The sequence below is a fragment of the Notothenia rossii genome (genome assembly GCF_949606895.1).
Source record: "Notothenia rossii genome assembly, chromosome: 8".
In the NCBI taxonomy this organism is placed as follows: Eukaryota; Metazoa; Chordata; class Actinopteri; order Perciformes; family Nototheniidae; genus Notothenia; species Notothenia rossii.
The window spans coordinates 45,235,888-45,260,260 of record NC_136906.1 but is presented as its reverse complement, the minus strand read 5'-3'; the positions used below and the strand labels follow the sequence as shown (position 1 = coordinate 45,260,260).

General features: G+C 40.8%; 1 protein-coding gene and 1 long non-coding RNA gene across 7 annotated transcripts; one reads left to right on the top strand and one right to left on the bottom strand.

Moving 5' to 3' along the window:
* The first annotated feature begins 5,683 nt into the window (after positions 1 to 5,683).
* LOC307016471 lies at positions 5,684 to 7,667 on the top strand. Its single transcript, XR_013801816.1, has 3 exons — positions 5,684 to 5,821; positions 6,715 to 6,969; positions 7,165 to 7,667. It is a non-coding gene; the product is annotated as an uncharacterized lncRNA (long non-coding RNA).
* Positions 7,668 to 7,932: 265 nt separating this feature from the next.
* Positions 7,933 to 16,005, bottom strand: LOC307016430 (uncharacterized protein). Of its 6 annotated transcripts, none has more exons than XM_079645542.1 (9): positions 15,956 to 16,005; positions 12,695 to 12,966; positions 12,427 to 12,567; positions 11,614 to 12,339; positions 11,057 to 11,175; positions 10,817 to 10,921; positions 8,858 to 10,731; positions 8,445 to 8,689; positions 7,933 to 8,055 (listed from the first exon to the last, which is right to left on the bottom strand). In XM_079645542.1, exons 4-7 carry the CDS (start codon positions 11,897 to 11,899, stop codon positions 10,615 to 10,617), a joined length of 627 nt encoding a protein of 208 aa, XP_079501668.1. In that variant the 5' UTR covers positions 11,900 to 12,339; positions 12,427 to 12,567; positions 12,695 to 12,966; positions 15,956 to 16,005; the 3' UTR covers positions 7,933 to 8,055; positions 8,445 to 8,689; positions 8,858 to 10,614. The 6 variants fall into 6 exon arrangements, with proteins under 6 accessions (XP_079501668.1, XP_079501669.1, XP_079501670.1 ...); XM_079645543.1 differs by having other exon boundaries at positions 12,886 to 12,966; XM_079645544.1 differs by lacking the exon at positions 15,956 to 16,005 and having other exon boundaries at positions 8,858 to 9,022; positions 10,162 to 10,731; positions 12,695 to 14,416.
* Between the last annotated feature and the right edge of the window lie 8,368 nt (positions 16,006 to 24,373).

Here is a 24,373-nt window from a genome sequence, read left to right as displayed (position 1 = left end):
GGCCATACCTTAACAAAATAGCAGAGGGATTACCCGAGCTTCTGCCGTTGACCGAAATGAGGCCATTTCTTAGCGTGATGCATGCTAAAGCCCATACAGCAAAATGCGAGGTACATAACAACTTTAATGCAAATGATTTTTAAATGCTGTGCATGGCATGCCTTATTCGATATCAAAAACTTCTAAAGAAATGCTACACAACACTACTTGCGCTGTGTTGCAGGTGAGATGGGGTGGCAGAAGTCAGGACGGAGCAGGAAACACAGTGGGAGAGGAAGTAGAGCAGGTATGTTATTAATGGCATTATTGTAACTGTATGGATACAAGAAGTCTTAATAGAAAGCAGTACAAATATGTATGTGTCATCTCAGTGACAAGCCTGTTGATTAGTTGAAAGCATATCTTTTATGTCTGAGTTCAAATGAAAGATAGGCAGCTCATTTGTTCAGCAACACTAAATGCATGCATATTGTAGGAAGTCAGTACACAAGTTTTCTCTTAAACCATCCAGTTCAAGATCTATGATGTGTAGGTGATGGTAGGTGATGTATGTAATGGTGACCGAACATTAATTGTAACATTCATTATAGGTGAACAGCTTTCTCTCCAGGGCAGCTCTGGTCACAAAATACATGACAAAAGCAGGTTGGTATTAACACTACACACTGTGATAAGGCAGCCCTGAGAAGTATTTTGCAGAGAGTTCCCTCCTTAAAAACATTATTGGTGTATTACTTTACTGTAATTACCAGTTCAACAACCTTTCAACGATTGGGTTTAGTCATGTCTATCAGGTTTCTCACTCAGTATTGCCTTTTTGATGTGAATACTTACTTTTTTGTTTGTGGATATATTTTTGTCTTTTTTAGGAAGAGTGAACATGCTCACTCAACAGGCCATGGGTTGGAACAGAAGGAAGAGGGACAACCTTCATCAAGTTTTAGCCCACAGATATGTCAAAGTAAGGGCAAATTACAATTGTCTTCTCATCTGACATTACATATTTATGAAGGATGTCTGCAATGTAACCTCATGGCTATATACATTATGTTCTCCCTTATCCACACTTCCTCTTGCAAGTCAGATGGTGTCATGGAATGTTTCAACTGTTCTTCTGAAGGTCTTGTACTGAAAACTGGTGTACTTTGCATTATGGTGTTGCATGGTGCTTTTCGCTGACATTTTCTTTTTTTTGTAAAGATCACAGAGAGGGCAAAGGTGGAAGCTGCCAGCTTCAGCGACTTCAAAAAGGAGCACAACCTTGATCAGGAGACCATACAGCAGTGGGTGCATGATGTCAGGCAATGGGCGGTCACAGGTAAGACATACCACAGGTTTTCCATATATACATCTGTTAATTACTGTAAGTTTAGACACACAATATAAGTTGGCCATATGTTGAAACTGAGACTGTCACTGATTGTATCTCTTCTCCAATTGTTTTTTTGCTACTATTTAGAGAGAGTCTATGCCCCAGGGTGTACTGAAGGACTGAGGGGGGATATTGAGAACATCACCGTCACTCTTTTGCGCAGGAAGCAAGATCTTTATCATCAGCATGGTTTGTTGTCAAACGTAGTTATTGAAATTACCTTTCAAAAACAACAAAAATATTCTGGCACCATGACACAGTTTTGTTTCCGTTTCACTTTGCAGACACTTTGTGCAACGCAAAGATTTTTATCACCTGGTCATTTTCAGACAACACCCAAATGCCATGTCAAATAGCTAATATATCATATATGCAGTTTATTATTGCACATTACAAAAGCACTTCTCTTACTAATAATGTACATGTTAATGTAAAACACACACACACACACACACACACACACACACACACACACACACACACACACACACACACACACACACACACACACACACACACACACACACACACACACACACACACACACACACACACACAGTGGGTGTCCGACTGTATCCATGCATGTTTGACTGTCTGCAGGTGAAAACATATCACTACCTGTCCCAAGTGAACCTGCTGCTACACAATCTGCAGGGGAAACATTGATCCCGAGTACCACAACACAGTCTGCAGCACGTGACGCCACAAAGGCAGCAGCTGTTGACCCTGCCGACTGGCCATCCATGTCTGATAAGGTAAGAACAGAGTTTGTGAGCAGAGGACCCTATCAGGCAAAACCACACTTCATTTTTCCAAAAAGACAGGATGGGAGAAGCTGCCACCACCAATACTTTTATAGAAAACTGGTAAATGGGGAAAGAATCAAGAGAAGCTGGCTATTGTACTCACAGAAAAACGACAGCCTTTACTGTTTTTGCTGCAAGCCATTCTCCCAGAAGGAATACAAATTAATCAGTGCAGGACTAAATGACTGGAAAAATTGCCAACAATTACTGAAAACACACGAGAACACTCCAGAACATACTAAACACATGGAATCATGGAAAGAGTTAGAGTTTCGTTTACAAAAGGGTCAAACTATTGATAGGACTGAGATGGCGCTTACAGACATAGAAAGGAAGAGATGGCGTGAGGTGGTAACAAGGTTGGTCGCCATCATTCAATCATTAGCTGAGAGAAACATGGGCCTCAGGGGAACATGTGACACATTCAACAAACCCAACAATGGCAACTTCCTTAAAGAAGTGGAGCTGATGGCAATGTTTGACCCTGTAATGAAAGAACACGTTGCTAAAGTCAAAAGGGGTGCAAGCCATACCACATATCTCGGAAAAAATATTCAAAATGAACTCATTGAATGTATCGGTGAGAGAATCAGTGCCCACATGATTGAAGAAATTAAGAAGGCTAAATATTATTCCATCATTCTGGACTGCACACCTGACATTAGCCACACAGAGCAGTTATCAGTCATCTTAAGGATTGTTACAATGGAGGAGATGCCACAAGTTAAGGAACACTTCATGGGGTTCCTTGTCGCTGAGGAATCAACTGGCGAGAGTTTGTCATCCCTCATCCTGGACAGGCTCCAAGAACTGAACATCCCCTTTGAGGACTGTAGGGGACAGTCTTATGACAATGGTGCCAATATGCGAGGGAAAAACAAAGGAGTTCAGGCCAGGTTACTTGAACTAAACCCGAGGGCACTATTCGTGCCATGTGGCGCACACACTCTCAATCTGGTGTTAGCTGATGCAGCGAAAAGCTCCCTAGATGCCACTGGATACTTTGGCTACCTCCAAAAGCTTTTTACATTGTTTTCAGCATCCACAAAGCGCTGGGACATTTTGATGAGCCATGTCACCACTACCTTGAAATCATGGTCTGAAACCAGGTAGGAGAGCCGGGTCAACAGTGTGGAAGCTGTGCGATATCAGGCTCAACATGTTCGAGATGCACTTTTGGAGGTGAGGGACAAGGCCACTGACATAATGATCAAAATAGAGGCACAGTCTTTGGCTGAGGAAGTGGGGTCCTACCGCTTCTTCATTTGCACTGTGGTGTGGTACGACATCCTCAGTAAAGTCAAACAGGTCAGTAAGGTCATGCAGTCTGTGTCAATGCAACTTGACATCGCAGTTGACCTCCTGAGAAAGACAAAGGCCACCCTGGAAGACTACAGAGCCACTGGATTTGCCTCTGCTCAGATCAGTGCTAAAGACATGTGTTAGGACATGGATGTGGATGCTGTCCTCAATGAGAAGAGGCTGAGGTCAACCAAGAGGCAGTTCTCTTATGAAGCACCGGATGAGCCAATGGCCAATGCCCTAAAAAAGATGGAAGTTACATTTTTCAACAGGGTGGTTGATGTTTGCATCACTTCCCTCAATGAGCGTTTTGAACACCTGGAAGAAGTTCAGGCAAAGTTTGGGGTGCTTGTAGACTTCCCCGAACTGCCCAGAAACGCGCTGACCAAGCAGTGTCAAACATTGAGCAACACCCTGAGCTCTGGCGGACAGTCAGACATAGATGGAAAAGAGTTGGCACTGGAGCTGATGAACTTTCCAACTCTCCCCTCACCCACAATGACCACCCTGGAACTGTTGGTGTTCTTGGAAAGGAAGAACCTGAGGGAGGTTTATCCTAATATGTGGGTGGCCCTCAGGATCAACGTCACTATGCCAGTGACAGTGGCTTCAGCAGAAAGAAGCTTCTCAAAGCTGAAGTTAATTAAAACCTACCTGAGGTCTACAATGGTCCAAGAACGCCTCAGTGGACTTGCCATCATCAGCATTAACAGTGATGTTTCTCGTCAGCTGTCATATGAGGATGTTATCGATGACTTTGCAGCAAAGAAGTCAAGACGAGTGCAATTCTGAGTGTTTAAGTCAAGCAAGTCAGTAAGGTATTTATTTATTATTACAATATGTGTGTTCAAAAACAGAAATGTAATTGTTCTTTTTTTGTATAAATCGTTTTTATGTATTTGTTAATATTTTTTCATTTATTTTATCTTATTTATTTATTATTACAATACGTGTGTTCTTTAAAATATTTCTATAACTCCTTCTGCGGAAGCTACTTGTTCATTAAAAGATGTTTGTTGAATTATAACTAAAGCAAGTGTGGTTTTTGTATTTGTGTGTAGGGTGGGGGGGTTGGTGTTTTCAATGTATACTATAAGACAGTAAACAAAAAATATCGTTTAAAAACTGGAGAGATAAAAATATGAATACATAAATGAGTGTTAACTAGGTCAAATAAGATATGAATGAACAACAAAAATAAAATAAGTTACATTTATTGGCTATGGTAGGTTATTGGTTATTGGTAAGCCTTTTTGCCTATGTCAATAAGTTTCTGTTTTTGTAGTGTATTCGTCTTTTGTAGAGATTTTTAATTTGTTCTTTATGTATTCTATGGGGGGGGGGGGGGCGCCAGCTAAAATCTCGCCTAGGGCTGCAAATTGTCTAGAGCCGGCCCTGCCTTAACCGACTATGACCTTTTTGGCGTTTGCAACCACGCTCTCAAATCTTTAAATCAAGCACATTTAAAAACACATTTTTTTAAAAGGAGGGAAAAAACGTGTCCACTTGGTCAGAGGTAAAAGTTAAAGGTGGGGTAGGTAAGTTTCAGAAACCGGCTCGAGTGCACTAAAATTTGAAAGTACACAGCCGAAAAGAATCCGCCCCTTCCTTCAGACTTCCTTACAGATCACCTCCTCCAACACACATGAACGCGCACATGACGTCAGCAGACTTGAGCATTTTAGGAAAACATCATGGCTCAATCAGATTTAAGAAAACAACACCTAAGATTATCATAATAATGAATGTAAAAAACGAACAAAGTTATTGTCAGTGCTTATATTTTTTAAGCTAGGATGTTTGTTTTGGGAAATTGTATTAATAAGTAAATTATTTCTGGCTAGCTGGCGAGAGCAGGCTGCAGTAACGTTACATATCAGGCAAAGCTAAACACATCTAGGTTATGTTGGGGCAGAACCTCTGCTCCGCGCGTTCCTCTATGAGTTTGTTTTAAAAGAAGGAAAAGTCAAAGCACCAGGATAAGGATTAAACAATAATCTGCTTTAATGGTAAAATATACAACACAAATACAACCTCAATCACGAAGTCATCCGGATTACTCCGGCTCTAGTTCCTCTCGTTGGGAGAGGTCTTACCCCTTGGAGAGCATGAAGAAAAGAGACCGAACTTAGAGAAAACACAGGCTATCATACTAAAAACATAGGAGGAGGTGTGTGCATGCTTCCCCCAGAGGGGTCTCCCATTGGAAGAGACCAACAAATGGCCTGTCGTACCCAATCAGCGCGAGCCAGCTAGGAGACCCGGAAAACAAAAGTGTCTCTTCAGTTTGATGAAGAACAGATACCTTCGGTGTCCAGCACGAACCTCCTCCAAATAACAAGTTTGTTCATCTTATCTCACATCTTGCAGCCAGCACACACACATTCTTCTATATGGTTCCCTGTCTGTGGCCACCTTCCCCCCTCAGGGTACCACACACAAGTTAAAAATATGTTTTAAGATATAGTTGTTATAGTTGGCTAAATATACGTAATACATGTAAATTACCTTCATATCAAATAATAACGAGGAAAACATTACCTTTGCTCTCAAGCAGTCCTAGAGATGCTTTTCAAATAGTCAAACTTTACACAGGCCCAATATAGAGAACACACACTCATTTGTCCTGCAGCCTTTCCAGAGATTTAGACTGTTTCCAAAGAGTATTCCTTTGCATATTTCCAGCTTCTTTTTACACAGACTGCTTATTATTGATACAAAGTAATTAAACACACACATATATTTTTAAGATCTGTAGATTTCCCTGATATTTGACATGCGGTATTTAATGAAGAATGTATCCTCCTCCACAACTGCTCCTTTTTCATACAGAGTAATAAAACATGTTTAAGCTAATTTCTCCACAATGTTGTGGCAATTCAGTACCCACAACATGAATATATAAGGTGACATTAAAATGAATATATCACAGTTAGCAATACTACACAGCCCAAGTTGGTTTTGAATGTTTATTTGAAATATTTAGCGTATTCATCTATTATGTTTGTTGACGAACTAAATACAGTACCTAATTACCTAGCTACGCTAGACAGCGTCTGCTAAATGAGTAAATGTAAATGCTACCTGCCGTTTGTTTCTGTTATCATCGGTGACACATTGAGGAACGTGGATTTCATATTATAATTCATTCATAATAATAATAATAATATTATATTATATATTATTATAATAATTCATAATTATAATATTATAATCTCTTGTTTCGCTTGTTAGAGCTTCCAGGATGAGAGCATCCAGGATGAGAGCATGGTTTCCTCTGACACTGAGTACACTCCAGAACCCAGCACATCTTGTCAAAGCAGAGTGGCCCGGGGTAGAACCAGAGGAGGACGTGCGAGAGCAACGAGGGGGCGAGGAAGAGGCAGAGGCAGAGGAAGAGGACGGGGAGGTCGGACTAAGACGGGTCTTGGTCAAGAGGACCTTCAAAGAGTTGAGGATCTGCAAGCTCAAAGGATTGCAGAGGAACAGGTGTGTCTAGCTGGTGTACAACAGTATGTATAGAAGCATATATTTACATTATTTTTTTTTTTACCTCAACACCACCAATAACCAACAATAACTCTTGTCTTAGTCAGGGGTTTCTCTGTGGACACACAAGACCTCTTTGTGGACAATAAAGCTCTGTTCAATAAAGATATTACTTTGTGATCTATTGCTTTATAGGCGAGAATTCAAGGACTGTCCTTACAGCAATCCCATCAACTGCTGGAGCTCTGCCTGACACGGGACCCAAGTCTGATGTTTGACCTCCTCCGCTTCACATCAGATGCGCCTCCACCTGGCCCTCCTGTTGAAGGTCAACCCAGTTGGTGTTTCTAACATAACTGCAGAGAAATGTCCACAGATGTGGAAAGGAAGTGCTGTGGGCAACCTCATGACTCCTGTGTTTCCAGCCTTCCACACATGGAAGTGTATATTTTGCAGGAGGGGGTCCTATCTGGGCAGTGGCTGATGTTCAAGACACAGGGGAGAGCAACAAACAGTTCAGCTATGCAGCATACAGACAATTTGTTGTGTGGCAATATGGAGCCCTGGGACAGGGTCAGAGTGATTATACCCAGTTGCTGTGTCTGGAAGATAGGAGACCGTTACCCAGATCCACATGGACAGTACAAAGGCTTCATCCCCAGTAGGGTATAAGCTCACAGTCATAAGTGCAATCACAATATTTCTTTAAAAATAATTCACTATTTATGTTCTGCACTTTCGTCAAACTTGTTTAAATAAAATCTTTAAAATGATTAATGCCTTTTCCTTTTAGCATAAACAATGAAGCGATTACATTTATTATTTATTTACATCCTGTACGAACGACGACAACCAAATGTGTTATTAAACCTGTTTATTATATTGGAACACTATCAAATATTCAATATTGCATGAATATTATAATCTACAAGATATATACATTATATAACAACTATAAACATCATATGTACACAAAGGAAGAAATGGTGTGTCGGCAGAGGTTTCCAGGCTGTTGATTACAGGACAGGATGTGCACGTGGCATATTGGTGCTGGGCCAATCCTCTATTCCTTGGGCAGTGATTGTCCTTTAAAATAAATATCACAATTACATATATGACAGTAATTACAGCATATCAACAACACCCGCATTACTGCCAAAGACTGACAAAACTGCATGTTTGGCAGCATTTCATGCAGTGAAAAACACTTTTCAATGTCATACCTATTGTGGGTCCAAAGATGATTTGAAAAGCAAAACGACTAGACTCTTTAGTGGACTAAGGACACACTTTCATATGGTTGAGCCATTACTTTGTTGAGATAACTGTTGTAGATCATAATTAGTAGCTCTGAGGTTTAGAAACTGATGATGTTTTGTGGAACCTGGCATAAATGTTGACACCTTTTTTTAAACTAGCTTTTGCTAGAATGTTACCGCTTGATGATCAATCTACATTATCGTAAGACAACTCACCTAGTCCTCTGCTGACTTGCTTCTGCAACAGCTCCTGGGTGGTTGGTGCAGGGGCACCTGACAGAACCCCATGTTGACGGGGATCGTCTGGCCTCTTGGCTCTGATCCTTGTCATCCCCTTGGTAGCAGACAATCTTCGCCGCAGGATAACGCTCTGGAGGTCGGGGATGTAGCTGTAATCCTTCTCTACTTTCAATGTGTGCAACCTCCATGCCCTGGACCTTTTGTTGTGCAACTTCCTGTATCTGCCATAAAAGAAAAGTTAGACATTAGAGAAATGTTCATATGACCGTACATTGCACAGTAGTTTGTACTTCCACAATGCTTATTTTTCATAGCATTGGATCAGCCTTGACTAAGCACCTATAAGGTAATAGACTAAAATGCATAGGAGTAATATTATTACTACATACTGAATAGAGCCATCTTTTTTTCTCTTTGCTGGTCTGTGGATGTGGTGATTGTAGTCCAGGCCAGCCGGCAGTGTCCGAGCTGCATATACCGTTGGAGAGAAGCTGAAGCGCTTGCTTGCATACCTGAGAATGTGATTATTGAAGGAGTCCAGGTCTGCAGTTGATCTGAGAGCACAGTGAAAACAATATACATTATTTTTTTCTGGTTATACAATTTGATGCACAAAAGCACCACATTCAAAATAACACAGAAGTATTGACGTATGGGAAAACAGTCACTTGAACATAGACCTTGGCTGGTATGACTGAAACACAGATATTTGTGGACGTTCTTAAAGAGCATCTTGCAGGTTTTTATTTATTCTACATTTATGCTTAAACTTGCTTGAAAATTACACTTAAAAAAGTGAATGCAGGATTTGATATGTTTTACGAGACATAAGGGCAGGAATTCAGAGGGAAAGGAGCAATTTTGAGCTCTGCTCTTAAAAACTGCTTTTTTTTAAGGTCATACGTCAAACGCGTCATATTACATCACAAAGGGGACACATCTCCGCTCTTTGACCGTGGGTATAGTGGAGTTGCGTTGAGTAGAGCGGTTGTGTTTTAAGGAGCTGGTCTTTTTCGGTAGTTTTACATTGTATTTCACCATTTGTAATCATGGTGCAGTATTGTGTTTGTGCAGGTTGCACAAATACCATCCTGTCAGGACATCGAGTCCACAGTAAAAAGGACCGGAGCTAGCGTTCGTTCCTGGGTGCGTTGTGCATCCACCTCCCTGCAGCACATACTCTCCACAGCTTTATCAGGAAACCGTATTACTTCTATCTCCCCCCCCCCCCCCCTCGCTGCTCTCTCTCTCTCCCCTCCGGTACTGTGTTGTTTGTGTGTGCGTGGTGGCTGTCACTCCTGGCTCCCGGCTCCCGGCTCAACCTCCACTCACCTGCTGCAATCAGCTGTGCACCCTCCCCGACTACACACCTGCTTTCCATCAAGCCATTTACAACGACATATCAACGGAGGCTCCACAACCTTTCTCCGCCAGATCGTCAAGTATCAGCCGTATCTCGCGTCTCCCCTCCGGTACACAGCACCGTAGTGTGGAGTTGCATTAGGTAACGCGAGATATGGCTGATACTGTACTTGCGCATTAGTTTCTGTTATGGATCAGTATCAACAGTCCTGCCAGTAACGTTATTATATTATCAATGCTACTTTAGTTATAGCCTGATATATGATAGCTAACTTTACAATGTTGTGATGTGACGTTAGCTAACATTCTGTAGCTAACGCCGGTCACTCACCAAGATATCTGCCCAGTTTCTCTGGTTCTCCTCACACCACAGCTCAATTTCTCTCCGATGGCCGTTATTTCTTCTAATCCTTGGCTGCTCCTGGTCTCTTGGACGCCTAGCAGGCTCATAATTATAAGGTTGTGGTCCGTCATATGCATTCGAATATTCATGTTCAACTTCTTCTGTGTCTTCTGTGTCGAAACTAGCATTGGGATCCATGTTTATTAATACGTTACACCGGCAGCTCTCCCCCTTGTGTCCCCCGTGTTACGTCACACGCGGGAGGTCAAGTGCCGAGGCTTTTTTATGCGGAAGTGAACATTTCTTACAAAAACGACGCCAGATGTCACTGCAGTGTATATTTCTGTATATTTCTTTGAAAATCTAGTGTATTACACATTTATTCACAGGTGTCTTTAACCTGGAAGTTGCTTTTTAAGCCAACGTGCATTGAGAATTATATCAGTAAGACTCTGGTGTGCCACGGAGCCCTGCTGGGTCCACTCCTTCTCTCTGCTCTCCAACAAGGGCCCATGAATGTTCTCCTGTGACGTGGTGCAGGAGTCCAGTCCACATGTCCTGAGAAAAACAGATACAAATTTGTTATATGTATTACATTATTATAAATTATTTCATTTGATGATATTTGTTTTGTAATACTTACAAAGAAGTCTTCATAATGGTCGGCAGTTTTACAGCAGTACCAGAAGTGGTTGCAGATGTCCTTGTTCCACATCTGTAGTAGGGAGCACCCCTTTTGCTGCCCTGCCTGGACATTGAACAAAATGTTTTTTATGGGACGTCAACTGGGTTTATGACAATAGGGTTGATGTAGATGATTTCAATGAAGTACAGCATATCTATTTATTTATCTATCTTTATTTTTGAGAGATCATGGACTTACGGTCAGAACTTTTTTGCCCAAGTTTTTGGACCCATGCCAGATGTCCAGAGAGTCATTGTCCATGGCAGTGTATGTGCAGTATTGCACACAGAATCCAGGACTGTCCACCCGAGCATCTCCTTTGAATCGAAATGAGAACAAAAAAGGATAACTACATAGTTCCATATTGCGATAAACATTCAATTGCATGCTGCTCAAAATGCATGAAACACTGAGCAACCTTAGGTCAGCCTAGCGTTTTGTATCTCACACAAAAACAACAACATTGAAAATATTGATTCACATCTTTTCAAAAGCAAAAGTTGCCTGGTATAGGCTCACACTCAACACGAAGAGTAGAAATTACGCTCAACCCCAATAAAATAAGTACTGGACTGACATTTTGGGCACACTTGATTGCATTATATTTATACTTTCACACAATTACTTTTGAGTTCTTTACTGAACTTTATTTTAAATTATTTTTGCATCTGCCCTGCTAATACTGCTTCTGGGGAACAAATACAGTTATAGACCATGGTGTATAGTTTGTGCTAGTGTGTGTGTCTCCAACTTACCCAAGATCACAACAGGCCCTTTAGGGTGAAGCTGGGTGATGAGTTTGGCCCTCTTCTCATTCAAGAAATCGTTTATACTGTCCACATAGTAGGAGTCCTGGATTCTGAAGAAGGAGGACCTCTCCACCATCCCCATGTTCATGAACCGGAATAGTAGTGAAATCTTGGCATAGTTGTTGCCAGAGAGCAGTATGTTACTGCCCAACATGAAGTCCCCAACCAGCATCCCATACTTTAAAGTGGGCTGGGAACACCATTTCCATACAGTGTGACCATGAAGACACATCTAAAAAAAGACATAGGTGGAGAAGACAGCACAGTACTTGAACAACAATTACTACCGTATGCAGCAATCAGTCCAAAACTTGTAATGCCAAATGATGCCAAACAAATACCACCCATTCAACGATTGCTGCTGTGCCCCTGGACTTGACACTGATTTCGAATGGCCCAGGAGCACGGCACTCGAAATTGGTTGTTGGGTCCGTAGCGGTGCACGTGTTCACAGGCAGAACCAGATATTTGGCCAGTTGGTGGACACTGTCATGATACACAATGGATGCAGGATGGCCGATTATGTCATCCTCAACCAGGACTTTAGTCTTCTCTGGAAATGTATCTGTTGTAGGATATTGGGTGTCATCTATACTGTCGTACACAGAGTCCTCCAAGCTAATAGCCGGCAGTGCATTCAAGTTAATCTGTGTCGTTATAGAACCTCCAGTCCTGTTAAAAAAAAAAATAGCTATGAAAAATGGAAAAAAAAATGGAAAATAATTGACTATAAGCTGTGCCAAACGGTGTTGAACCTACCGCACACAAATACGAGGCACGTAGTCTTCATCCTCACTGTTAGCAGAGTTCGAGTCCACTTCCCTGGTTTCATCTTCCTCTAATGATGACACAGACTCTGTCTCCTTGTCAGGACACCATGAGTCATCTTCCCAGTCAATACTGGGGGGAAATAATAATTTCAGATATTTATCTAGACAATAAGTTACAACATTGGGCTGAAGTGCAGCAGGGGAACTGGCAGTAGCTGAGCTGTTAGTGGGCACAGCCCATATGAAGCATAACTTACATCGAGTTTTGAATGTCGTTGAATTCATCAGCATTGATGAGGCCAGACAAAAACAAATACAATGGTCAGGATGTCACATGACCACAGCTCACTAAAGTAAAGCAGGGCCAGGGACCAAGACTTTATTTAAAATGTGTGCCAGGGAAATATTTAATTTAATTTAACACCATCTTTCACTACAATTACCATACCTTGCATCCAATTTGCGAAGAGCAGTCTCCTGAGCACTGTTGTCCAACTCCTCTATACTTTCTACTGAGAACTGTTCATCTCTGCAAAAATGTAAAATTGACAATAATTACATAATTGCATTTGAATCTGTTTACTGGACATAAAATGGTTCTTCATTCTCTAAAGGACACAACATAGGACTGTTGCTAAATAGATAGAATACCAGTCTTTGGTTAGTTTAATAAAAAATGTACGTTTCACATGGTTGAAGAGCAGTGACAAAGCATGTTGAACATACTTTGGGTTCATTTTGTAAGCCTGAACCACAAGCATCTCCAAATGTAGCCATATTGACTTTGACACCTATGAACTAGGCTTCTAATGCAATCAGGTCTGCCGACTTTCTATGGTTTGTTAAATATGTTCTTTATTCTCGCGTCCAGGAGAGAAGCTTTAAAATGAGACTAAATGGAGTCTCTGAAAAGATTCAAATGGGATACTTTAATTAAAAAAGGCGCGGTAGTGTTACAGACAGAATATTGTTCCGGCAGAAAACAGCTGTGATCTGGCTCTCCTGAGCAAGAAGAGAAGCCCGAATCCCCCAGTCGGTGCCTTTCCTCTGCTGGCTCCTCCCCGCCAGCCGGCTCGCCTCGCCTCTAATGTCCGTTGTTGCATTTAAACAGAGGATTGGTACTTTTCACCTTCAACATATGCTTAACACGCCTTTTCTCCTCATATTCTCTTTCATCACTTTTCCTGTAACACATTCTAAACGCTGTAATCAATACTCTAAAACATACAGAAAATGCTTCACGGCTGGTTTGGTTTCCGGTCATTCCGGATGTTGTCACATGCTACTCTCGTCTGTAAACAACAGTGTATTCAAATAAACTGTACTTTCATTTAATATTCAGCATGGTAGTATCTCGACATCTATAGTTGTAGTGTTAAATCAGTAGGTTTTGGTTTTCACCACACCACGTCATTTCGCTTCTCAATTCACCTCTTTAGGAAATCGTATATTAGCCACATGCTAAATGCTAACCAGAGATGAAGGATTTTCAGAATAAAAACTTAACTGCTTGTGCACAAGAATTTCTGGTTTTTCAGTATAAAAGAGCATTTAACTTGACAGTATGTCTAAACTACATTATACCATCAAAACATTGATTTTAAATTTCTAACAGTCCCTCCTTACACACCTAAAAGGTGTGTATCCAATACTGAAATCAATGAGGTCTTCATTTGAACTTTGCATAGCACATAACTCATGTTACAAACATACAATCAAAATGGAATGTGGTTCTATAGCCTTAACTTTACAAAAATACATAATAAATCCTTGTCTGGTCTCAAAAATAAAAGTTTTCCCTTGTGCATAACTTCTAGTGTTTACATTCAATATCATTCTTCAAAATAGCAGCAATGGCTTGGTATCAGAACATTTCTTCCTCCCTCCTTTCACAGAAACCGTTCTCATACCACGCTCAGTGTTAAGGTACTTATTTTTACAAAGTGAAAAGAAACGAACCATTTTAGAATAGCAATGATTTATACAACATGAAATCTACCATATTAGAATAGTATAAAATAATAAAGTCAAATAAAATGGACTATCTTAGAATAGTGTAAAATTAATTGGAATAATAAAAATATACTATCTTGGAATAGTAAGAAGTCAATTGAAATGGATTCACTCCATTTTAATTTTGCTCACTTCTTCACATGATTTCATCATTTAAAGAATCACATCGGCTGGACATTCATTGATCAATCTCATCTCCGAACATCCATATTATTTAAACTAACTCATCATTGTCATCCTCATCTGTATTGGCTGGGTCGTCTTGTTCTGCTAGCATTTGTAACTGTCTCCTCATGAGAAATGTACCCACCCTCCTTTCATACCATTTAAGGTATGAAAGTAATATGTTCTCTAGAAGGGGCCGTTGTGCGTTCTACTCTGGGGTACGGCATTCTAGACAGTCATTTCTGGGAGAAGATTTTGGCCAGTTACAACAGTTGTAGAATTTCATCACTTAAAAGTTCCTACTCAGTACCTTTAGGTGGTCTGTTCTAATGCAGTGATAAAGTCCCTGAAATGGTGTGAGAACCGGTGGAATATCAATAACTCATTATACTCATTTATTTTCAATTCTGGTCTACTTAAATAGCTATGCTAACCCCTTTAACAGTGTGTGGAACCTTGGGTGCCCAAGCATGTGATAATTACTTCCTCCTTTAACAAGGATTTTAAAAACAGAAGTCATTTCATTAATGGTTTGTAGTTTAATTCAGGAATTCACACTTATGGCAGGTATGTTTCTCCTTTAAATAACATCTCTGAATGTCAGGTCATCTGGTGAATGGATGACCTTTAGGAGCTGGTGGCGCTTGTCTTTTAAAACTCATACTCTGGTGCCGTGCGCTCCCTCTGAAGCTGCAAGTAAGATTTCAAACATCTGCAGGTTGGGTTGATCGACCCCTTCTCCCTGAACGATGTTTGTTGTAACAAATATGCACCATCACAATGAGTGATCCAAGGCCCTGCATGTATTGCTCCCAACTACATTAGTTTTTAAAAAATTAAACTTTGCTCTCGCTCTTTGCCCAGTGTCTTTTTAAAACTCTACATGGACGAAAAACAAATGTTATTTCCACCTTAATCTTCCCTCCTGAGGTAATAACCATGCTACAATGGAGAAATCAATACTCTAGATTGGAATATCATCTTTGGCTTGGTACTAGCTCTACCTTTAACATTTTCCATACAAATAAAGATTTGTCTGCTTTTATAGAGTGGTTACTAAAACCATCCCTTTAAACTATAGGTCTATACTGTAACAAATTAAATCTTCCCCAAATTCACACATGAATAAAAAACTCTTAAAGAATAATTGGTTCATATGATGAAAAGATTGAATAATATGTTCTACCCTCAGTGTGTTTTTAGGGTTATTTAATAGTTTCCTCTTTTTTCTTTATAAATTCACCAATTCATTAATTCATGGCTAATAAATCTTTTTCTTTACGTATTTCTCGTTGGTGAATAAGTGTGTTTTATGTGTAAACTCACTCACTCCCATTTACCTTCTCTCCCCCTCTGGTTGTCAAGCCACGACCCCCTCACGTTCTGCCGGACCATGCCAACTCCTCCGTCCTTTCCTCTCCTCCGTCCACCTTCTCCTCAGTCCATCTGCTCTTGGATCCTTCCGCTGTAACTCTTTTCAGTGTCCCATCTGCTTTACATTTCATCTCCTCCTTTACAGTCTCTACTGGTTGCATGGAGGGCGTATTCCGCTCTCATGTCCCACACTCTGCTCTTGTGCCCAAATCTTGTGGCTCAGCCTTGGAACTTCATGTCCTGTGGGGGACCGATGAGAGTGTGCCTTTTTATGTCACCTGGTTTTGGTTCTTGGTGCCTCAGGTGGAGATAGTTCTGGATGCAGCGTTGGAGTTGTTGGTTCAGCTCTGGTTCTCAGTCTGTTCGATGGAGGAGGAGGAGTCTTCCGTGGTGAGGTCTTTTGTCTGCTTGGACGATGGGGTCGTAGCGTTCTGACAGGTGGAGAGAGAGAGAGAGAGAGATCTCGGGACGCATTATCTATAGTTAATTCTAACACACTGAGGTAAAATAAATCCAACCTTTTCCACTCTATTTTCCTAATCTTACTATCCATCTTAGTTGTTAAATGTCATCTAAACACAATTCATGTCTACTAATAATTTTACCATATCCCTAAACATTGCTTTCACCCACTGTAACATGTTTACTCCAATTAAATCTTTCAGGAAACCATTTTCTTCTACACATTTAAATACCTACATGTTTCAAGCACCACATATTTCACACACTATAAAAGAACGTCTCCATATTTTCTCCATCACTTTAAATCTCACTGTTATTTAGAACCGTAGTGACTTTTGTGACTGAATCTGCAATGTCGCCACTATCTGCTGGGGAATCTTGTTCATAGAGTTTGTACGTACAAAGCTGTACTTGTTGGTTAGTAGCCTGTGTCTAACAATCATTTTCAATAATTGTGCTCAGGTCACCGATCGGTTGTTCATAGCTTAACAGGGGGTGTTTCTGGTACGGACTAAAACATGGATCCAGTGTATTTAGAGATTCCCCTAATCTGTAAATCCCCATCACTTACATATCCCGATCACTTAAACCCATCTCATCATTTGATACAAGAACTGCATATAGGGGGGGGGTGAATCATCTTGATTATAACCGCCTCTTGTTTGGGAACGAGTATTTCTAACTCCTCCTCTTGTTGCTCAGCTGATCTTTTGGCTCTGGGGATAAGTGAAAGTCTGTAAAACACAGCTGGAGTCTTGTTAGTGATGTGGGCATTCTCTATGAGTGAACTAATGGTTCCATGTTTTACTTGATATTGTACTCCCCATCCAACCAGAAAGGTGCCAAGTGTAATGAGCACAATCAACAATGCTATCCTGCCTCTTATCCCTAGGGGACCCCACAATTGGTTTGGCTTTGTTCTTGTCATCATCTCTATTTTATCCCTGGTTGTGTCCGTTACAGAATTTAAATAATGAGTACAAAAATAACATATACAACAAATTTGACTCTTTTTCAGATGTAAAACAAAAAATAGGTTTTCACATTAATGTACTATCTATAAAAATCTATAAACTATTTGTCTTTTGAGCTGTTTCTATCTTTATCTTATTTCTATTTATTGTTTTGTTCCAGCTCTGCCAAATCAGTCCTAACTCCCTGTTCTGAAAGTTGCCAGTGAAGGGTGACAATGCGTGAGGTGGTGTCAATTTGCTCCTTTTTCTTTACCTTTAAACCGGAGCGCGTGTGAAGTTTGTTACAACTTTTCACGCTTCCGTCCACCGGGGATAAGCCCACTGTCTTTTGTGAACTTTCACCCTCACCCAATCACCTGGCCGACCAGGAGTCTCTTCTGGTGTCTCGTCTGGCATCTCTGTATTTTTCCTAGCCTGTGTAGACAAAACTTGCATAATATTACTCAGAGTTCTGACATATTCATCCACTTCTATTTGTCTAATATCTAAAACTGGACCACTCCCTCCTTGGAGAAGGCCCAAGCTTTGACATACCTTTTGTTGTTTTGAGACCTATTGTTAACTACATGTTATTATTTATTAACTACAACGTCACCGAATCAACATATCTGTATAATCATGACACTCCCTCCTTTGAGCATAATGCTCAATTAATATTGCAATGATTACCCTATTATGAACAGGACATGTAAAACCCATAACGTTGCATTAAATAAATATAAATTCTCCGTGTACCCACAAGGCGTACAACAATATCATATGATGTATGGCTTTCTGATGGCATAAATGCATATTCACAAAACATTTCCCATTAGCACTTCTAATAGTTTACTTATTTCAATAATGGTTTTTGTCATGGTATTATGCATCATCGTTGCTGCGAAAAACAATACCCCTGGTGTCGCTAATGTGTCTCAATAATTCTAGGATCAGAGGATGGTTGACACTGCTGAACTAACATATGATAAAATAATCTTTCTCCAAACTGGAGGGAAAATATGAACTATTCTCACAGAGAGTGACCTGCATGAAGGGTTGGTGCCCCTCACTCAAATGAGATATTGCCTTACGCACTACACTATAAATCAGTATAGTTACTCAAGAATAAATAAATAAAGACTGATTCTTGAAACTGTTGTAAAAACCCTACAACTTCTTCATCCAAGCTCTCAATCAGTGTTATGTTATTTAATCTGCAGCTCACGCCTTAAAACAGATACTTCAGACCCATTATAAAATTGTGTTTATGAGAAAAATGTAATCTGACTCGATAAATCACATAATTGTTTGATTAAAAACTGCACTTCTGGCTAAGAATAAATGAAGTTCCCCTTTAAACACAGCCCCGGTCTTCTGACAGGGTCTATCTATGTACTGGCTGGAAAATGTTGGGCCAGTCTCTGTCGCTCCGTCACTGTTCTCCCGCTAACAGTCACTCTCTAGTTCAGCTGGGTTCTTGTTGACTTCTTCACTGGTTTGAGACAGGCAACCCTATCGGACACCTCCCTTTGTAGCCAGACTTCACCACAGCAGAATTGAGTTTCTGTTTTCAGGTCTGGACAGCTTCACGTCAGGTATATCGCCGCCCCTTGCATATTTTGGGTGGAAGCCCGTCTTCTTGACCTCACTAGTTGTGTGGACACAATAGTTTTCTGTGTGGGGGAACAACATCACTCGTAATGTATTTTCCTTCTCATAATTACAAAAATAGTCTGCTAAATGTTCTACTATGTCTTAATCTTCTACTACTCTGTGGATGCTTTATGTGTAAATGCAATTTCTACTCACTATCTTTTAAATAACATTCAACCTCTCCCTCCTGTGGTGACATATGTGGCTCTATGTAGCTGGATTTCAAAATACTCTAGTGCTGAAGATGCATAACCTGATGGTCTGGTCCTCTAAGCTTCCTCATTGTTGTGGTTGATACCAGGCTGTCAGTGGCATTTGGTTCATGTTTGGAAATCCTGTACGTCTTTGACATCTCTGGGACCCCCTGCCTCCGTCGTCATCATGGAAACTGCATGGTGGGCCGTTGTTTGGTGCATGTGGTGGGTATTTCATTTGTTGTTGTGGACAATCTCTAGCCCAATGGCCCAGCTGATTGCATATGTAGCATCCCTCGAACCGGATAACTTTTTCTCCGCTTCCTCAGAAACCTCCTGGTTGTTGGTTCTCCATCTGATTCTCTGGCACTATCTGAGATTCAACTGTTTGAGATGTCTGCCCTGCATTCTCTGGTGTAGCTGCCATTTGCCTTGCCGCTTTCTTGTTTTTATTAGCTTCGGTATCTTTCTCAGCCATTTGTATCTTCAAGAGTCTTAGTTGTAATGTTTTAATTTCTTCGTCTTTTTCCCTCTGGGTTGCTTGGTATTTCATATCGTGGTAAATGAGATGTTGTGTCCATTCTTCAATGGGTATAGCGTCTAATGCCACCACATCTCCCAGGCTTGCCTGCACTGATTGGGGAAGGGCGTTAATGACCGCGTTCTTCCACAGCATTACGACAGACGGTGAAACGTCATGTCGTTCTCCAGTGCGGTCCTCCCACACTCCTTCACATCTCTTCAGGAAGGCATACATGTCTTCCCCCGGTTCTTTTCTCAGGCTGTTGAGGGCATGTAAACTACGTGTTGTTGGGTAGATTTGACGAATGGCAGCCCAATACCTCGACCTGACTTTGTTGAAGAAAATGTAATCTGGAGAGTTGGTGCATTTGGCCTTGGAATCCACTGCTCTTGCCTCTAGTCTTCCTTCTATCCGTCCAAGCAGTGCCCTCATGTCTCCCAAGCACAGGTGGTCTTGGACTGTGTATTTCTCCAGATCATTCACCCACTTCTGACCTCCTTGTGTAAGTGGAGGTAGTCTTGCCACTAATGCTTCCATGTCCCTGTGATTCCATGATTGGTATTGAAATCCTCCATTTCCAGCTGCTATCAATGGCATGGCGCTATGTGCGGTATTCCTGAGTCTTTCAGCTATCCTGTCACAGTTTGTTGTTTGATTTCGTCACCTCTGTGTTTCCCTGAGGGTGTGTTGAAACCTTGTTGTGTGTGTTCGGGGTATCCCGAGTGTCTGCTGGTTTGAGAATGTGCACTGTCGTTGTCTTCTCCATGTCCTTGTCCTCTGTAATTTTGTTCATCAGGAGAGTAATTTGTTCGGCGTGTTCTTTGAGAGTCTTCCCATCCCCGAGTTCTTTGTTCATCATTTTGGTTCTGGTGTCTGTCTTCCATCATTTCCCGGAATGTCATTATGTGCCTCTTCTACTTTTCTTCTTTCTTCAGCATATCTGTCATTATGTGCCTCTTCTGCCTTTCTTCTTTCTTCAGCATATCTGTCATTATGTGCCTCTTCTCGTCTGTGTTGTTGTGCGTCTTCCTCTGCTGTTTGTGGTTGAAGAGAGAAGATAGGCTCTGCCGCTCTCTCATAAGCGGCCATTTTTCCTGGATCTGCACCTGTTGATCTGTTGATTGACTGGAATGACATAGGTGTTTGTAGCATGTCTCGCTGAAGTTGTCTATCTGTAGGCATAGTTCTTAATGCTTGCATTTCGGCTAATCGTTTGTGTTCCTCAAGCAGCTGATTGGATTGAGTCGTGAGCATTCTTACTCCGTATTCCAATTCTTGGAGACGTCTTGCTGTGGGGACTCCTTCCAATTCCAATACTCCTCCCAAAATACCAAAAGTTGGGGCTTGTATTGAGGGTTGAAGGAGAGTTTTATTTTCTGAAATGTAGGGAGGAGGTTCTTCAATCAAGTTAGGATAGATCTTTGGAGTTTGGATTACTGGTTCTTCCATTTTTTTTTTTTTCATCTTCTTCTGCTTGCGAATTTGCTTCTTTGGCAACGCACATGTTTGCTATCCCACTAGCAGAATACTTTAAATGGAGCATCAGACTTGTAACTCGTGCTTTCCTTATTTCCGCTTTGTTCATAGCAATCTTTGCAGGTCCATACCAAGAGGGTTGTCCGGCTTTGATCCATGCTTGTTGTTCTCGCAGGTATTCTCCATTTTCATGGTCAATTACTGCTTTTCTATGGGCTTTCGTTGGTGCTGGTTGATCATCAGCTGGATACAGTCCTCTTGTTTGCCATTGTTCCAACAGTTTCTCCATGTGGTTCCATGTCTTTTGTCTAAGATTTGGAGCTGTTATGGCATCTGATCTGATTTTTATCCTTCCTTTGATATCTGCTGTTGAGCCTGGCTCTGCGTCTAGTCTCAACTTAGTTTGTTTTGGTGACATGTTCTCTAATTATTTATTAACTTATCAAAGATGAAGCACTAATCTTCTGACTAGCACCTTCGTTGCTGTTCGTCCGAACTTTACATCTTTTTTTTTTCTTTTTTTTAAGTTGCTCAAGGTTTTATTTATTTTTTAGATATAGAATTTTTTTGTTTGTTTTATAGGTAAAATATTAATAAAGTTAATTATATAAAAATTATGCAAATTTAAAATATGAAATGTTAAAATAAAGTTGTACCGTGTATGGTTTTGACTTTGAAATATGAATATGGTTCAAATCCAAATCTCCTGTGTACAGTGCATACCGAAATGTATGAAATTATGCTAATGTCACCACTTGTGTTAGCTTCAATAAATTGGTGTGTGAAAAAGTATTATGTAAAGTTTCTTCTCTGATAATTAGAAACCACTTGCAATTCTGTCTTGGCGATCAAGCATGTGTTATTTATAACACTTAAAATAATACTTCACAATGTTATGGTGTTTCTTCTATTTAGGTAATAATTCTGTACTACCACCAGAGTGCGCTATTTTAATTTCCAGCTTAATCCACTGGGAATAGCTGTTGCAAAACTGACTCGTTTTTAACAAGGAGAAACTTATTTTCCTTAAAAATATCTTTAAAATAGGAAGAACATTACACTATGGTTAAACAACACAGCACATAACTGCCAAAACACATTTGCAAACAAGAATATTCACAAAACCGCCAAAACACATTTACCAGCAGAAGTACTTCCAATAGTTCTAACTCTAACAAGAAGTATGATTTTCTTTAGAAGATGGAATGCCTAGCCTCAGTGTGTTAAAGCAAACAGAGTACTTCAATTAGCATTTCATGAAATGGCGACTGCCGTGTGGCTCACTGTGAACATGAGGTCAAGACAAGATGGCAACTGGTTTTCCAACCTTTGACCTGAAGAACAAAGGGATTTGAGAAAACACCTGGAGTTGAAATAATGGTGAGGTGATATTTTGTCTAGTAAATTCAACACACAACACTGTAGTTTAAAATAACATTTCTATTTAGTTTACAATGATAAATGGGCCTTATACCCTTACGTCATAGCCCTCTACCCATGTACGTAAATGTTTTGACTTTAAGAGCCAGTATGGTCATCTCTTCTGTTTAAACACGCTATTTATGGGACAAAATGGGACGCTATCCAAACACAATCAGAAGAATATCGTCTAACTAACGCACGAATGTCGCACTTCCTGCCGTAATCCACAACGCAATGTCTTTTTGAAAACAGAAATAAAGTAACCACTGAAAGCTTCAAACTCCTCAGGCCTTTTCCTTGAAAAAGGACTTTTTTAAAACAGCCTCACACTGTTGTTAACACAAAACACTCACTCCAATAACCTTAGCTTCAAACTTTGGCTATGTCTTTGCCTCAAGCAGTCCCGACTGCTTAACGGCCTAAAACCATTCACGTAAAACGTAAAACGCAACAAAAGACACCTATATAAGTGATTGGCCTCTAGCCGACATGTAATAACAGACAAACGAATAGCATGCAGGGTTAAATAGAAAAAAATAAATTGAACTCACCCTGCCTTTAACAAAGCAACGCCACGTGGTAGGATACCAATGTTTATCGATTTAGGCTTGTTTTAACTTAAATTTAGGCAGTCTTTCTCAGGAGTCCAACTTACCAGACAGACACACACTCCTATTGTTCACTATGTAATCTATTGAAGATTTTGAATAAACAGGTACTTCTTTACCTTTCTGTATGGGCCCGAGTGTATGTCTGCCAGCATTGTTCAACCTCCTTTGAAAACTGCAACTGCTCTCCCATTTGAATCTTTTCAGAGACTCCATTTAGTCTCATTTTAAAGCTTCTCTCCTGGACGCGAGAATAAAGAACATATTTAACAGCGTCCCTCATGAAGAGGGTGCTTGGGGAGTACAATTTAGACGGAGTCATGGCTGTCAACTGGGGAGTTGTAAACGAGGCCGAAGGGGTGAAGGCTTTTGTGCAGGCCTATCGGGTGACAGTGATCGACTCTGGTCTATTTGTGAGTGAGTCGGGTGTTTTGGGAGCATCACCTGATGGACTTGTGCAGACATCTGCCCTGCTGGAGGTGAAGTGTCCACACAGCCAGAGGAACATGACCATCGCGGAGGCAGTCCAGTTACCATCCTTCTGTCTCCGTGAGGAGGGTGGGCCATACATTCTCAAGAAGAATCAACCATACTGGCACCAGGTCCAAGGGCAGCTGCACATCACAGACCGGAGTCTCTGCTACTTTGTTGTGTGGACCACAAAGGAGGCGATCATCATCCCCATCCCCAAAGACCCTGCATGGCATGGAAATCTCCTCCTCCTGGATAACTTCAACACTCAGCATATGCTCCCTGTGTTGGCCAGTAGGGAAGAGGACATGTAAATAAACACACACACACACACACACACACACACACACACACACACACACACACACACACACACACACACACACACACACACACACACACACACACACACACACACACACACACACACACACACACACACACACACACACACACACACACACACACACACACACACACACGATATTTAACTAATAAACAATAAATCCCATGTTGTTGGAAAAGTAATAATGCTGCATGTATACGTTTTTGTTCAAATATTGTAAGTGTTATCGTGTTATGTGTTCCTGATATCGTGCAGCCCTAATATTAAGGCCTTATT

Excerpts from the sequence above, each read along its gene's own strand:
- LOC307016430 (XM_079645542.1), bottom strand. The coding sequence starts at position 11,899 with ATGTGTCTTCATGGTCACACTGTATGGAAATGGTGTTCCCAGCCCACT. Across the intron at positions 11,176-11,613 it reads AGGGCCTGTTGTGATCTTGG|GAGATGCTCGGGTGGACAGT; the intron begins GTAAGTTGGAGA and ends TTCGATTCAAAG. Across the intron at positions 10,922-11,056 it reads TGGGCAAAAAAGTTCTGACC|GCAGGGCAGCAAAAGGGGTG; the intron begins GTAAGTCCATGA and ends TTCAATGTCCAG.